A 15770-nucleotide genomic window follows, 5' to 3' on the forward strand; every position below is an offset into this window, starting at 1 on the left:
AAAAACAGCATGGTATTGGTATAAAAACAGATCAGAAGACCAATGGATTAGAACTGAAGACCCAGAAATAAAACCGCACTCTTACAGCCAACTGATATTCGACAAAGGAGCTAAAGATATACAATGGAATAAACATAGCCTCTTCAACTACTGGTGCTGGGAGAACTGGGCAGCCATATGCAGAAAACTCAAAGTAGACCCAAGCCTATCACCATGCACCAAGATCAACTCAAAATGGATCAAGGACCTCAACATCAGACCTGAATCCTTGAAACTACTGAAGGACAGAGTAGGAAAGACACTAGAACTTATAGGCACAGGAAGGAACTTCCTGAATAGAGTCCCAGGGGCACAACAAATAGGAGAAAGACTCGACAAATGGGACTACTACAAATTAAAAAGTTTCTGCACAGCTAAGGACATAGCCACCAAAATAGAAAGACAGCCAACGATATGGGAAAGGATATTTACCAGCACAGCAACAGACAAAGGCCTGATATCGGTCATCTACAGAGAACTCAAAAAACTAAGGCCCTCCAAGCCCAATAAACCTATTAGGAAATGGGCAAAAGAGCTAAAGAGAGACTTCACAAGAGAAGATATAAAAATGGCAAAGAAACATATGAGGAAATGCTCAACATCCCTGCTAGTAAAGGAAATGCAAATAAAAACAACCCTGAGATACCACCTCACCCCAGTTAGAATGGCCTATACTCTGAACTCAGGAAACAACAAATGCTGGAGGGGCTGTGGGGAAAGAGGAACCCTTCTCCATTGTTGGTGGGAGTGCAAATTAGTACAGCCACTTTGGAGAACAGTATGGAGGTTTCTCAAAAAGCTCAATATAGACCTACCCTATGACCCAGCCATACCACTCCTAGGCATCTATCCTAAACAGCAAAATCCAAGATATCAAAAAGGCATTTGTACTACCATGTTTATCGCGGCACAATTCACAATAGCTAAAATATGGAAACAACCCAGATGCCCCTCCACAGACGAATGGATCCAAAAAATATGGTACTTATACACAATGGAATACTACATAGCGATTAGGAATGGTGAAATATTGTTATTTGCAGGGAAATGGTCGGAACTCGAACAAATAATGTTGAGTGAGACAAGCCTAGAACACAGAAAACAAAGGGGCATGATCTCCCTGATATATGACTGTTAACAAAGGGAGACGGAGAGACAGTAGAGACCAAGTCTGTGAATACTGTATATGTTCTTGATACATTGTATATTGCATATATGTCAACCTGACCTAGACAAGGGATAGAAAAACAGGTTGTAAGATATCATAAGAAATGTACACACTGCCCTACTATGTAACTGCACCCTCTTTGCACAACACCTTGTAAAAAAAATTTATGTCCAATTAATAAAAAAAAAGAAATAGAAAAAAAAAAAAAGAACCTGGAGATGAAAATCACACGTTGAGGATGTGTTCTTCATTCTACTGCTTTGTATTACCCAAAGCCAGCCTCTCAACATAGCCTGGGCGGCTCACCTCTGTGTTTGAGAAAGAAGCAAGTCTCTACCTTGCTAAGTCCCTCTCCTGTGGGTTCCTTTGGTACAGCACCTCAGTCTGTACTACAAGGTACAGTAATGGTGCCACGTTCTGAGATTTCCTACCCGTGTCCACTTAGTAGGAGGGGAGCATGTACCTGTACATGTTCCATTGTGTGACCTGAGGCAGAGAATTCACCGTGCCCCCTGTACCACTGCAATCACCTTTCAGCCAGCCTCTCCACCACTCTCCTTCCGGCCTCACATGCTTTCCAAAGAGCAATCAGAATGACAGTGTCTAAGATGTAAGCTGTCATCAGCCATTCATTACTTTTTAAAACTTCTCCATGATGTGCCTTTGTAGTCAGTGCAAAAGTCAAACTCTTCACCATAATCCATAATGCAGCAGGATCCACCTTCCTCTTCTCACTCTCCCCGCCCCCCTCCTTGGTAACATGGCAACTCCAGTTGCCTCTGGCTCATCCCCCAAGTGCACCATGCTGGGTCCCACCTGGATCTCCCCATACTTGGTCCTCATGCATCACAGTGGTTCTTAGCTGGGGGAGCCAGGTGCAGCCTCTCTTTTTTCTCCCCAGTCTCTCTGCCATACACTTCCCCCATTTGCTTTTGTCACAGCAGGCCTCGCATCTGTGTGCTTGTTTTTAATTTCCCTCCACTAAAATGTCAGCTCCTAGAGAAGACGAGCCTTCTCAAAGTGTTCCCTGCCTCTCCCTGGGGCTGATTAGATAGTGCATGGCCTATTGCAGTATCAAACCTGAGGTCTTCATGCTCCCTGAACCTGTATGATCTCATCTTTATCCACAGCGTGATTACACCGACTCTTTTTTTTTTTTTTTTTTTTTTTGGCCAGTCCTGGGCCTTGGACTCAGGGCCTGAGCACTGTCCCTGGCTTCTTCCCGCTCAAGGCTAGCACTCTGCCTCTTGAGCCACAGCGCCGCTTCTGGCCGTTTTTTCTGTATATGTGGTGCTGGGGAATTGAACCTAGGGCCTCGTGTATCAGAGGCAGGCACTCTTGCCACTAGGCTATATACCCAGCCCTACACCGACTCTTTAAGGCCATCTTCCATCCAGTGGGGAAGAGAGATCATTTAACCCACTACTCTGGGACTGCGGTGTGATAGCTTCTGGTGGGGATTCAGCTGAGTGTGGTAGCAGGAAAAATAGCCTTTTTCAGAAGAAGGAAGAATCTGGAGGAAATTTTGTAGGAAATTAGAGGACAAAGAAAAGAGAAAGAGGTGAAAAGAACAGGCTGGATAAACGTGACAGGCTAGGAAAGAGATTTGGGTGGGGGTAGTGATGTAAACAGAGCCCTGTGTGACTTTAGATCATATGTTCATTCATTAGTTTATTTACATTTTTACTAATTTAATTAACTAGTATTGTTATTTATCTTTTGGTGCTGGTACAGGGGCTTGAACTCTGGATCTCACACTCTTGCTTGGTTATTTTTTTCTTTTTTGTATATTTTTTATTTAAAAACCAATTATATTTCAATAAGACTTTTCTTTTCAACTAGTTGCTGATCATGTCTAATTGCTAGCCTACGTTTACTGCCTTGGATTGGAAAAAAAATAATGCCTGGGTTTAGGAAAGGAGTAGAAGGAGAAATTGAGAAATTGCTATGGAAAGAAGCATGAGGTTTGCTTGGAGTATAAAATACAATATATTTGTTTTAAATTAACTCTTTGGGCTACTCTGAACTTCACTTAGACTTGCATGTCTGTTCATAGTGGTGACAACTCTACCAAATGCTTGTGCTGTCCAACATGGTAGCCACTGGGCTCATGTGATCTGAAACACAGGTAGCCCAGTTGAGATGCACAGAACACACACTACACTTTGAAGACTTAGAATTTTTTTTTAAAGTAAAACATATCTCATAATGTTTTGTGTTCATTTCCTGTTGAAATAATAATTTGGATATATTAAGTTATAGAAAGTATTCTCTGAGAATTAATTTTCCGTGGGAGGTGTACTTGCATGGACAGGCATAACTACTAGTGGGTGTCTGCCCAGGGCTATCTGTTGGGTAGTAGGAGAGAAAAGAAGAGGTGAGATGGCAACGCTTTGAGGGTGAGATGAGCTTGAAGGGAAACAGGCCGTCAGGACACTGGAAGTACTTCCGTGCCTGCCTACTCCTCCCTCCCAGGCATCCTCTCCAGACCTGGGCTCACAAGGCCCAGGGTGCAGGAAGGCAGGAGCTAAATTCATGCAACTCCAACCATGCGCTGAAGGGAAAGTGGGTGGAGGGTTTTATTCTTTCAGTTTCATATATTTAAACAAATACTGAGATGGGGAACAAAGTCAGAGATTAGTATAGATTAGAAAAATTCCAAGCTCCTTAAATTGGGGAACTGAAGTTTGCTCTGTGTGCAGTAGAAAAGCTGACTATAAGCCAAACACTGGTGACTCATGCCTGTCATCCTAGCTACCCAGGAGGCTGAGATCTGAGTATTGTAGCTCAGAGCCAGCCAGGTCAGGGAAATCTGCAGGATTCTTTTCTCCGGTTAACCATGAAGAAACCAGAAGTGGATCTGAGGCTCAAGTGGTAGAGAATCAATCTTGAGCAGACTAAAGCTAAGAGACAGCGCCCAGGCCCTGAAGTTAAGTCCCCTCCTGGTATTTAAAAAAAAAAAAAAAAAAAAAAGGAGAAGAACAGGGGAAGGAAGAGGAAGAAGAAAGAAAAGGAGGAGAAGAAGAAAAAAAAAACTGATTATAGTAGAGAATTGAAGAGGGAGAGTGAGTATTGTTAACTCCTCATGTAAAACCAGGCTGAGGAAAAGCACCAAAGAGACAGTTGGCTTTCCTAAGCTTTATCTGTCCTTCTGTCTCATTTTTATTGTTGTTTTAAAGGCCAAGAGCCTGCTGACCTAAAGGAAGATTCTAGGGCCTTATCTAAGAAGAGAGCCCTTTCCACATATAGCATCATTTAAAAACCATGATTAAAAAACAAACAGAATCTTGCTATGTAGACCTAACTGGTCTCATACTCATGCTTCTCCTGCCTTGCCCTCCCAAGAGGTGGGATTACAGGTATGCATTACCACACTTGGCAAAAAAAGAAAGAGAGAAGAGAAAAACAATGCTTTGAAGGAACTTGAAAAATATGAATGAGAAAAGAGTTCCATACCAAATCTGATCTGGAAACAAAAGTAGTAAAAAAAAAAAAGCGGGGGGAGGGGGGAAATGAGGGAAGAGGTAACAAGTAGAACAAGAAATGTACTCACTGCTTTTCATATGAATCTGTAACCGCTTTGTATCACACTTGGACAATAAAGAAAAAAATGTTTTTAAAGGCATGAAAGAAGACATCAAGAAAATAAAAAATAAGGAAAAAAGTACCATCCAGTCTAAAATTTTCCTGTGCACTACCTTCCCTCCTTATGAATGTATTTGGCAAAGCTTTGACTTTTCCCCTTTCTACTCTCAGTCACTGAGAAAGTGGATTGATCCAAAGGGCAGTGGAAAAGCTAAACTACCGAAATACAAAAGGAGAAAGTCGATTTGTGATTGCTGTGTGGAGCAATTCCATTAGTATTCAGTAGGTGGCGCAATGCAGTTTTTGGGTTTGTTTTTTTCCTCTCAACACTAACCGAAATAACAAATACTGGAGGAAGTGCTTGAATCTCTTACAGACTGCCTCACCGAATGGACAAGCAGATTGCTTTGGTAAGCAACACATTATTTTATTCTACAAAAGAAAATAATAGTTTAAGTTGTTGGGTACAGAAGTCTCAAAAATTTTTATGAGTAAGTCCTGGAAGTTTTCTTTTGGGTTGTGTTTCTGCTATATATTTACCATGTGGTTTGAACTAACATTACTTATCAGCTTCTAGTTCTAAATCAGAGGAAAGTGAATTGTTTTAGAAATTATTTGTTTTTCCTCTCCTTTCATGTAGGATGACTATTTGTGTCACAGATGTTTTCTGGGCTTCTCACAGAGCTACTAGCTGTTGTTTTGTTTTGTTTTTATGACAATATTCTCCACCTGACTCTTTCATTCATATGAAAACATTCAGGAATCCAGGACATGCTATGGTTTCTAGATGGCTAAGTGTGTTCTCAGAGAGTTCACCAGTTAGAGTTTATTCCCCATTGTATGTATGGTAGAGATGGTATAAATTCAGTCTGACTATGATATTTGGAGCTAGGGTTCTAGGAGGTAACTAGGGTCAGATAAAGTCACTAGGATGGAATTCCGTGCTTAAACCCTACTGGCTTTGTAAGAAGCTGGGTGTTGGTTGCTCACACCTGTAATCCTAGCTGAGACTGTGATTTTAGGATTGTGGTTCAAAGCCAGCCCAGGCAGGAAAAGTCCATGAAAATCTTATCTCTAATTAACCACAGAGTGCTGGGAGTGGAGCTGTGGCTCAGGTGGTAGAGTGGGAGCTTTGAGCAAAAGAGCTCAGGGACTGTGTCCAGGTCCAGAGTTCAAGCCCCACGACCAGCAGAGAAAAAAAAAGGAAAGAAAGAAAGCAAACAGAGAAATACCCGAAGAGACACTTGTGTTCCTGCCTCTTGCTGCGAACTGCCCCGAGCTGTGCTGGAACTCTTACCAAAAAGACTATCCCAGTTGCAGTCCCTCACTTTGGTCCAGAACTGTGAGCAAGATGCATGGCGTCTTTACCAAGCAGCCTGCTCTGGTATTTCACTGTACTTACGAGAGCCAGATGGGAAGAAGGGATCAATCGATTTCTTCTGCAGATAGCACTGTGGTACAGCTTCTCTGTTTTGATGGGTGGATTTCTTTTAGCTTTTCCTCTAGCCTGCCCTCATCAGATATTCTTGCATGTTTTTTCAGACCCATGAATCTGTTCAGGAGAGCTGGAAGTCAGGTGAAATGATAAGCTTAGAAACTGTTTCCCAAGCCACATCCAATGTGTGCAGAAGACATAAAAGTGAATGTCTCTTCATAACAAAGAAACCAAAGGTGGAGCTTATTCAGTCCTTTCAACTTGAAGTTAATCATTGTTTTTATAGAGAGAAGACCTAGTAAATATTTGCAGGGCTGAACTTAACAATGGGCTAGGTTGACTATATAAATAAATATGATCCACTGAGACCAGCCAGATCAGATCAAATGTCACTACCTTTTTGCTGCTCATCTTTGTGGACACCCATCTTATCAGTCAGTCAAATAGTTTTGAGATTTTAATACAGATGGATGTTAGTGACTAATTTTGATTTTAAAAATAATTTATTTGGTTTAAGGAATTGAGACTTTGGTTTCCATTGATTTTTAGCCAGCGTGGTATCTAAAACTTACAAATCCTGCAAATATCTAAAAATTAATCTTTTGTGTGTGTGTGTGTGTGTGTGGTGTGTGTGTGTGTGTGTGTGTGTATGTGTCAGGCCTGGGGCTTGAACTCAGGGCTTGGGAGCTGTCCCTTAGTTTTTCCACACAAAGCTCTACCTCTTGTGCCACAGCTTTACTTCCATCTCCTTGGTGGTCAATTGAAGACTGAAAAGTCTCCCAGAGTTTCCTGTCCAGGCTGGCTTCAAACCGTGATCCTCAGATCTCAGCCCTCTTAGTAGCTAGGATTACAGATGTGAGCCACTGGCACCCTGTTGGGGATTCACGCTGCCCTTCCCCCAGCCCTGGGGCAGTGTAAAAAGTTAGCCACTCCCATCAACCGGAAGAGAAGTCCCCGCCCCTGGGGGGGCGAACACATGCGTGCCATCATGGCAGTGGAGCCCCCAGAGACCCAGCTCTTGGAGGGCTGTGGTCTCCGCCCATAGAGGAAGTTTCATGACAGCACCTGATGGGCAGCCCAGCTCAGCCAATCGCTAACTTCCAGCTAGTCACCCCAAGTCCCTCTCCTACCCGGCTTTGTCACCGTAATAAACTCTTCTGCCCTCCCTCTGAACGAGTGAGACCGGTGGACCATCCAGACCGACTCCCCGGAATTTCTTTCCTGCGTGGGCTCCGGACACGTGAGGGGGACGGACGGGGAAGGGGATTTCGGCATTTCTCCTCAGCTTAGCGAAGTCCACAAAGATACGTTTTACTCCTTCTGCCGGCAGGAGGGGGAGGGCTGACTTTCTTTCATAGTTTGGGATTTGGGCATCTCCCCGGGAGAAACGGGAAGAGGGGGTCTAGAACCCCAACAGCATCCAGAAATCCTTTGGGTTATTATTATTATTATTATTATTGAAATGAAAATGTTTCATAATCTGAGAACCTCAACTTAATGACTTTAAATAAAAGGGCAAAATGAGGTCTGGGCATGTGAATAAATTAATTTAGCAAGTTATAAAACTGAAGGTATACTATCTTCTAATGCTTAGGGCAGGCAGGATGAAAGTTTTCCTGGCAGTCGTTGTTAACAAGGAGAGTCCTCATCTGGCTCTGGGCGGGCTGGCTGGGTGAGCACTGAGGTCCACACGTGGCCCCCATCCGGCTTGGATCTCTGGGACCCCCTCCACATGGCATGCCTCATATGCTGACCACCACTTCCTTAGAGTCTTGGGCTGGCCAGAGGTGAGAAGAGCCTCTGATTTGGACTGTGAAGCAGGCTTTTGGCCTCTAAGTGGTGAACCCCGCTTGAGTCTTAGCCCAACTACTTTTACTTTGACCTAGCTTGTAAGACAGGCCCAGGCCTAACCTAACTGGGTATTATTTTGATTCTCATTATCTTGATCAGTTTGTTTCCATCTCAACACCCATAGGCAGAGTACTTTATAGACAACAGTAGTTTATTTTCACAGTTCTGAAGTCTGGGAATCTAAAGCCACAGTGCTGCTCTCAGTTCTGGGGAGAACCTCTTCTGGGTTATGAATGGCCACCTTCTTATATCCTCACATGAAAGAAAGAGGCCAGAGAGCTCTGTGAGGTCCCTTTTATAAGAGCATGAATCCCATTCATGAGACCTCCACTCTCATGACCTAAGAACCTCACCAAGGCCGCCTCCTAATGCCATCACACTGAGGGTTAAAATGTCAACATAATTTTCTTGTCAGTTATGGGGCTTGAACTCAGGACCTGGGCACTATCCCTGAGCCTCTTTGTGCTCAAGGCTAGCCCTCTACCCCTTGAGCCACAGCGCCACTTTTGGTTTTTGAGTGGATAATTGGAGATAAGAGTCTCACAAGGACTTTTCTGCTCAAGCTGTCTTTGAACCTCTATCCTCAGAACTCAGCCTCCTTAGTAGCTAGGATTAAAGTTATGAGCCACTGACACCAGGCTTCAACATACACTTTTTAGGAGGCACAAAAATTCAGTCTATAGAAGCTATTTAAACATGCACTTGTGTAACTAGCTCTTTTGGGAAGCTGGAAAGGAATTGTTGAGACATTTCTGGGTCTTTCCAAAAATATTATCATAAAAGACTACATTTACATTCAGCATGATGTTTGCATCATCTTCCTTTCTTCCTCCCTCCCTTTCTTCCTTCCTCCCTCCCTCCCCCTTTCTCTCCCTCCCTTCTTTCTTTCCTTCCTTACTTGTTTTACTGGGTATTAAACTCAGGACCTCTGTATTATCTTTCTTATTCAGAATATTCATGAACGCATTTGTGGGTGGAGACCAGACTTTCTTGATGTTAGAAGAAGTCAGGATAACCAAAGCATCACAGAGTACTCCTACAAAAAGGTAAGTCCAAGAACTGCTCTGAAAATCAGTCAGGTTTGCCTGTATAACATGAAGAATTTTGTAGCACGGGTTGTCTCTGGGAACTGAATTATCAAACTATCATTTGAGCTGGGGCGAGATGGAGGGTGGTGTGAAGAGGAATTTGGCACTTTGCTGATATTGATGACTTTTTTCCTGAGGTTTTTCTATGGGGTTTGAAATTAAATTCCTTGAGAGATAAAAGTGCTGTGTGTGTGTGTGTGTGTGTGTGTGTGTGTGTGTGTGTGTCTGTGTGTCTGTGTGTGTGTGAAGTATATCACACTTTAGGATTTATTCCAACATAATTTCTTCTTGTTTCATGTGCCAGTAGAATAGTGATGACAAAATAATATCTGAGCTGGTGTAAGTTGATGACTAGAGTGATAGGGTTAATACATACTTGGTGAATGGATGATACAAGATATTGTAAATGAGAGAGAAGAGGAAAGCAATAACTTCTATCATCCATCCTCCAGTACCTCCACTTCCTCTCACTTTCGAAATGGAACCCCAACATCTCACAGTGATCTACAAGGCCACATGTGATGTTGGTCCTAATTTCTTTCATCTTCATTCACCCCACACTACTTCCTCACCTTTCCTCTGGTCAACCAAGCTCAATCCCATCTCAGAATCGTTGTACTTGGTTTTTCCATTGCTACAAGTACTTATCCCGTAGCTATTTCTGTGGGTGAATGATTTACTTCATTCTTGCTTCTACCCTAGTGACATTTTCTCAAAAAGGTCTTCACAATGAATCAATTAAAAAAAACTACCACCAAGCACTATCTTATACCTACAATTAACTCAACTTAATTTTTCTATGGGCTTATGATAACTAAATCAAACTAAATTTAGTCACTTATTAACAAGACTTTGTTTTCTTCACTGCTCTGAATCCAGTTTCTAAAAGATGTCTAGTACATGATAACAGATGCTGTTAATCATCATGGAGAAATGAAAAGATCCACTCAAATACCTTTTATTGTGATGTAATTTTAGTTACCTTTTCAAATATGACCAAAGTTAGGCCCAAACCACATGTAAGTAATAACAGGTCATGTGAGAATAGTCCATACCAGCCACCTGAGAGAAGTCTCTGGAAAGTCATGGGAAATCATGTCAAAGAAGAAGGACACCAGTTGAGCTTAACTCTGGATTCTAAATGTACTTTTGAGAGGGTGGTGGTTAGAGGCAATCTCTTGAAGCCATTGAGCTGCTATAAAGCATTATTATAGATTTGGTAGCAAAAAGCAACAGATGTTCATTTTCAAATAATTCTTGAGGATCAAAGTGCTACGTCCAGATGAGAGCAAGCAAGGCTAGCACTCTGCCACTTGAGCTACAGAGCCACTTCCGGCTTTTTCTATATATGTGGTGCTGAGGAATTGAACCCAGGTTCATGTATACGAGGTGAGCACTTTATCACTAGGCCATATTCCCAGCCCAGAGTTTATTTATGTATTTTTTAATTTTAATATTTATGTAATTTTTAATTGTACTGTTTGCAGTTCAAATTTTTTTTTTTTTGGCCAGTCCTGGGGCTTGGACTCATGGCCTGAGCACTGTCCCTGGCTTCTTTTTGCTCAAGGCTGCATCACTCTGCCACTTGAGCCACAGCACCGCTTCTGGCCGTTTTCTGTATATGTGGTGCTGGGGAATTGAACCCAGGGCCTCATGTATATGAGGCAAGCACTCTTGCCACTAGGCCATATCCCCAGCCCCTTTGCAGTTCATTTTTTTCTTCTTTCCCTTTGTTCTTTGGTTTATTCACTTGTGTTGTTTTTGGTTTCTGTATCCCTTGTCTCATATATAAATTTATCTGATTTGGCGAGGGGAAGGGGAAGCATAGAAATGGTGGGACAAAGGGTGAACCAATTCAGCAGTGAAACCCACTAGACACTGTGTTGGAAATGAACTATACAACCTTGGGGAGGAAGAGGAGTAATGAGGGCGAAAAACTGGGAGAGAATGGGGGAGGTGTGACACTATTCAAAAGGACTTTTTAACCTGACTTTTGTAGCTGTAATCCCTCTGTATATCACTTTTACAATAAAATAAAAAAAAGAAAAAAAAAGATGAGAGCAAGGCTGCAGGCCTCCTTTAGTACCGGGTACCCCTGGCCTGTGGCTACCTTAGTCCAGCCCCTGACTGTCCTCACACGGCCTTCCCACTGTACTGCTACCACCTTCTTTTTCACGTGTCATTACTTTTAATTATAGCCACACCTGTCTTTAGATTAAGGACCACTTGTGTAATCTAGGATGATTTCCTAGTCTCAAGGTCCTTAATTTGGTTTGATATTGGTGGTTCCCACCTGTAATTCTAGCTACTCAGGAGGCTGAAACCTGAGGATTGTGGTTTGAAACTAACCCAAAAGAAAAGTCCTTGAGACTCCATCTCCAATTAATCAGTAAAATAGCTGGACTGGAGGCATGGCTCAAGTGTTAGAATGAGTGAAAAAGCCAAGTGGATTCAAGCCTGGACACACACACACGGGTGGGAAGAAGAGAGAGGAAAGGAATGAAAGGAGAGAGGAAGGAGAGAGGGGGAGAGGGCGGAAGGGAGCTGGAATTATGATACGGTTGGGGGTAGACACATCTTTGGGAAAACCACCCTTCAACCCATTATACCATTCATATTAAAAGTTGTTTAACTAGAGTTCACATAATCATCTGCCTGTCTGTCCATTTATCTAGTCTCAGGTTGAATAAACCTAAAGGATGTGGCTTTCATTTTCTGAGCCTCTAATAAAAAATGTTGATGTTAGCTATGCCCAATTTAATACAATCATTTAATGTGGATTTCTCTTCCAGGATTCATATCAGTGTCAAGATGCTCTGAAGAACAGCAACCATCTCAGTATTCCAAAATGTCTAAAAGGAAGCCTAGCATCTTCTATTGTGTTATCGTCTTTGTCTTAACAATTCTCAAGATACAAATATCTGACGAAAGTGAATATAGAGTTGACAGGTCAAAAGCAAACCTCACCCATGTTCCCCAAGACTTACCTGGGAGAACAACGACTTTAGATATATCACAAAATTACATATCTGAGCTTCAAACTTCTGATCTCCGACCGCTACCAAAGCTGAGGGCTTTGATAATATCTCACAATAGAATCCAGTATCTTGATATCAGAGTTTTCCAGTTCAACACAGGACTGGAGTACTTGGATTTGTCTCACAACAAGTTGAGGATGCTTTCTTGCCACCCCACAGTGAACTTCAAGCACTTAGACCTCTCATTTAATTCATTTGATGTCCTTCCCGTATGCAAAGAGTTTGGCAATATGTCCCAACTAAAATTTCTGGGGTTGAGCGCTACTCAGTTACAAAAGTCTAGTTTGCAGCCAATTGCTCACTTGAATGTCAGTAAGGTTTTGCTGGTTTTAGGAGACACGTATGGGGAAAAAGAAGACCCTGAAAGTCTTCAAGACTTCCATACAGAGAGTCTACATATAGTTTTCCCCACCAGGAAGGAGTTCTACTTCACTTTGGATGTGTCAGTCAGCACTGCAGTTAGTTTGGAACTCTCTAATATCAAATGTGTGGTGCATGAGAAGCAATGTTTTTATTTCCTAAATGTTTTATCGAAACTTCAAAAGAATCCAAGCTTATCAAATCTCACCTTAAACAACATTGAAACAACTTGGGGTTCTTTCATTCGAATTCTGCAGTTGGTTTGGCATACAACCATCAAGTATTTCTCAATTTCAAATGTGAAACTCCAAGATAAGCTTGAGAACAGAGTGTTTTATTATTCAGGCACATCTCTAAAGGCTTTGTCTGTACGACATGTTGTTAGTGATGTGTTCAGTTTCCCACAAAGTAATATCTACAAAATCTTTGCAAATATGAATATCCAAAACCTCACAGTGTCTAATACACACATGATCCACATGCTTTGCCCATCCCAAGTTAGTCCGTTTCTGCATTTGGATTTTTCCAATAATCTCTTAACAGACAAGGTATTTACAGATTGTGAGCACCTAATTAAGTTGGAAACGCTTCGTTTACAAATGAATCAGTTAAAAGAACTTGTAAATGTAATTTATATGACCAACAAGATGAAGTCTTTACAACAATTGGATATTAGCCAGAATTCTCTAAGGTATGAAGATGTAACTGCTTGTTCTTGGGCTAAAACTTTATTAATTTTAAATATGTCTTCCAATGCACTTACTGATTCTATTTTTAGATGTCTGCCTCCCAAAGTCAAGGTTCTTGATCTTCACAATAACAGAATAACAAACATCCCCAAGGATGTCATCCATTTGGAAGCTTTGCAAGAACTCAACATTGCCTTCAATTCTTTAACTGACCTTCCTGGATGTGGTCCCTTCAGCAGCCTCTCTGTGCTCATCATTGACCACAACTCAGTGTTCCACCCATCAGCTGATTTCTTCCAGAGCTGCCACAGGATTAGGTCAATAAATGCAGGCAGCAACCCATTTCAATGTACATGTGAGTTAAGAGAATTTGTCCAAAACCTAGGCCACATATCAAGTGAAGTGATAGAGGGCTGGCCTGATGCCTATAAGTGTGACTATCCTGAAAGGTCTAAAGGAACCCTACTAAAGGACTTCCACATGTCCCCGTTATCCTGTAACACAGCTCTGCTCATTGTCACTATTGGGGCCACCATGCTGGTGTTGACCGCCACAGTGACCTTCCTCTGCCTCTACTTGGATCTGCCATGGTATCTCAGGATGGTGTGCCAGTGGACCCAGACCCGGCGCCGGGCGAGGAATGTCCCCCTAGAGGAACTCCAAGGAACTCTCCAGTATCATGCTTTCATATCGTACAGTGGGCAGGATTCTGCCTGGGTGAAGAGTGAATTGCTACCAAATCTAGAGAGAGAAGGTACACGGCTTTGCCTCCATGAGAGAAACTTTGTTCCTGGCAAGAGCATTGTGGAAAATATTATAAATTGCATTGAGAAGAGTTATAAGTCTATCTTTGTCTTGTCTCCCAACTTTGTCCAGAGTGAGTGGTGTCATTATGAGCTCTATTTTGCCCACCACAATCTCTTCTATGAAGGGTCTGATAATTTAATCCTGATCTTGCTGGAACCCATCCCACACTATTCCATTCCTAGCAGCTATCACAAACTCAAAACTCTCATGACCCAGAGGACTTACTTGGAATGGCCCAAGGAGAAGAGCAAACATGGATTGTTTTGGGCCAATCTAAGAGCAGCCATTAATGTTAAATTGATGGGACAAGGAAAAGAAATGAATCACACTTAGAACTAAAAATGTTGCTAAGTTTTGAAGTTACAATAATGATACTAGTTTGTGCCAACATAAATCTAAAAACAATGTTTACTTTATGATATAGTTAATATGTACTTTCAGACCCTAGTTCAACATTACTGATAAAAATTAATGGTAATAAAGAATTCATCTATTTCTTTGCTATAACTAAATTCATTGACTTTATCATGAATCCAAGAGAAGCACTTGTTTCTTTTCAGTGATGTCTATTTCTGAATGTAAAAGTCAACATTAGAGAATTCTATGGCATGCACACACATACACACACACACACACACACACACACACGATATATGTGGCTATGGTGGCTGATATTCTACAGCATATTTCCATAGCTGTCAATGCCTTCTACATTTCTATTCAGAATTTGTTTCTAAATGTTGAAAGATACTCATTACTAATGTGAGAGATCATATTCCTGAAAGGCTATTCCCTAGCCATGATGTGCACACACAGGGTAGATCATAATGGATGGAAACTTTGTAGAAATAGCCCTTAACCATTGTCAAAAACAGAATTAGTAGATAAATACTCCAACGTTCCCATTATTTTTGCCAGTACTGGATCTTGAACTCAGGGCCTTTTTGATGGTTAATTGGGTGTAAAAGTTTCCTGGATTTGTCTGCTTGAGCTGGCTTTGAACCACAATTCTCAGATTAGTCTTCTGAGTAGCTAGGATAGGAGCCATTTGCCTACCTCATTCCCCCACTCCTTTTTTTCGTTTTAAAAGATAAATCTAGAATGTATTTTACATTCTCTGTGAATTCCTAGTGGAATTCCAGCTGCTCGGGAGGTGAAAGCAGAGATCAGGGAATTGCATTCAAGGCCAGCTCAGGCAAAAAAAAAAAAAAAAAAAAAAAAAAAAATTAATGAGTTCCTATCTCAACACACAAGTTTGATATGATGGCAAGTGTTGGTCATCCCAAGTATGCAAGGAGGCCCTGGGTAGGAGGATCACAGGCTGAGGCCAGCCCCAGGCAAAAATACAAGACACAACCTGAAAAAAATAACTAAAGCACATAGGGGCTATGGTGTAGCTCAAGTAATAGAGCTCTTGTTTACTGTGAGGTCCTGAGTTCAAACCCCAACACACAAAATATATATATATATATAAATTATATTATGTATTACTGTATATAAAGTATATATTATAAATATATATATATTTAGTTTGGGTTATTTATGAAACCCTGTCTCAATAATAACAACAGTCACAGAAATGCACCATATTATTAAGGATATTGAAAATCCAACTATGGAATTAGAACTTGCAGGTAAAAGAAAGAGCACTTAAAAGAAAAGAAATAGCACTTAAATTTCTATGAAGGATACTAGTAAGACACAAATGTG

At 41.5% G+C, this 15770-nt stretch overlaps 1 protein-coding gene across 1 annotated transcript; it reads left to right on the forward strand.

Moving 5' to 3' along the window:
* The first annotated feature begins 9026 nt into the window (after window positions 1-9026).
* On the forward strand, window positions 9027-14419 carry Tlr1 (toll like receptor 1). The gene is made up of 2 exons (XM_048364025.1): window positions 9027-9124; window positions 11959-14419. The coding sequence occupies exon 2, from the start codon at window positions 12015-12017 to the stop codon at window positions 14391-14393; it is 2379 nt and encodes a 792-aa protein (XP_048219982.1). The 5' UTR covers window positions 9027-9124; window positions 11959-12014; the 3' UTR covers window positions 14394-14419.
* Window positions 14420-15770: the final 1351 nt, after the last annotated feature.

The sequence above is a fragment of the Perognathus longimembris genome, chromosome 16 (assembly GCF_023159225.1).
Source record: "Perognathus longimembris pacificus isolate PPM17 chromosome 16, ASM2315922v1, whole genome shotgun sequence".
NCBI classification, from domain to species: Eukaryota; Metazoa; Chordata; class Mammalia; order Rodentia; family Heteromyidae; genus Perognathus; species Perognathus longimembris.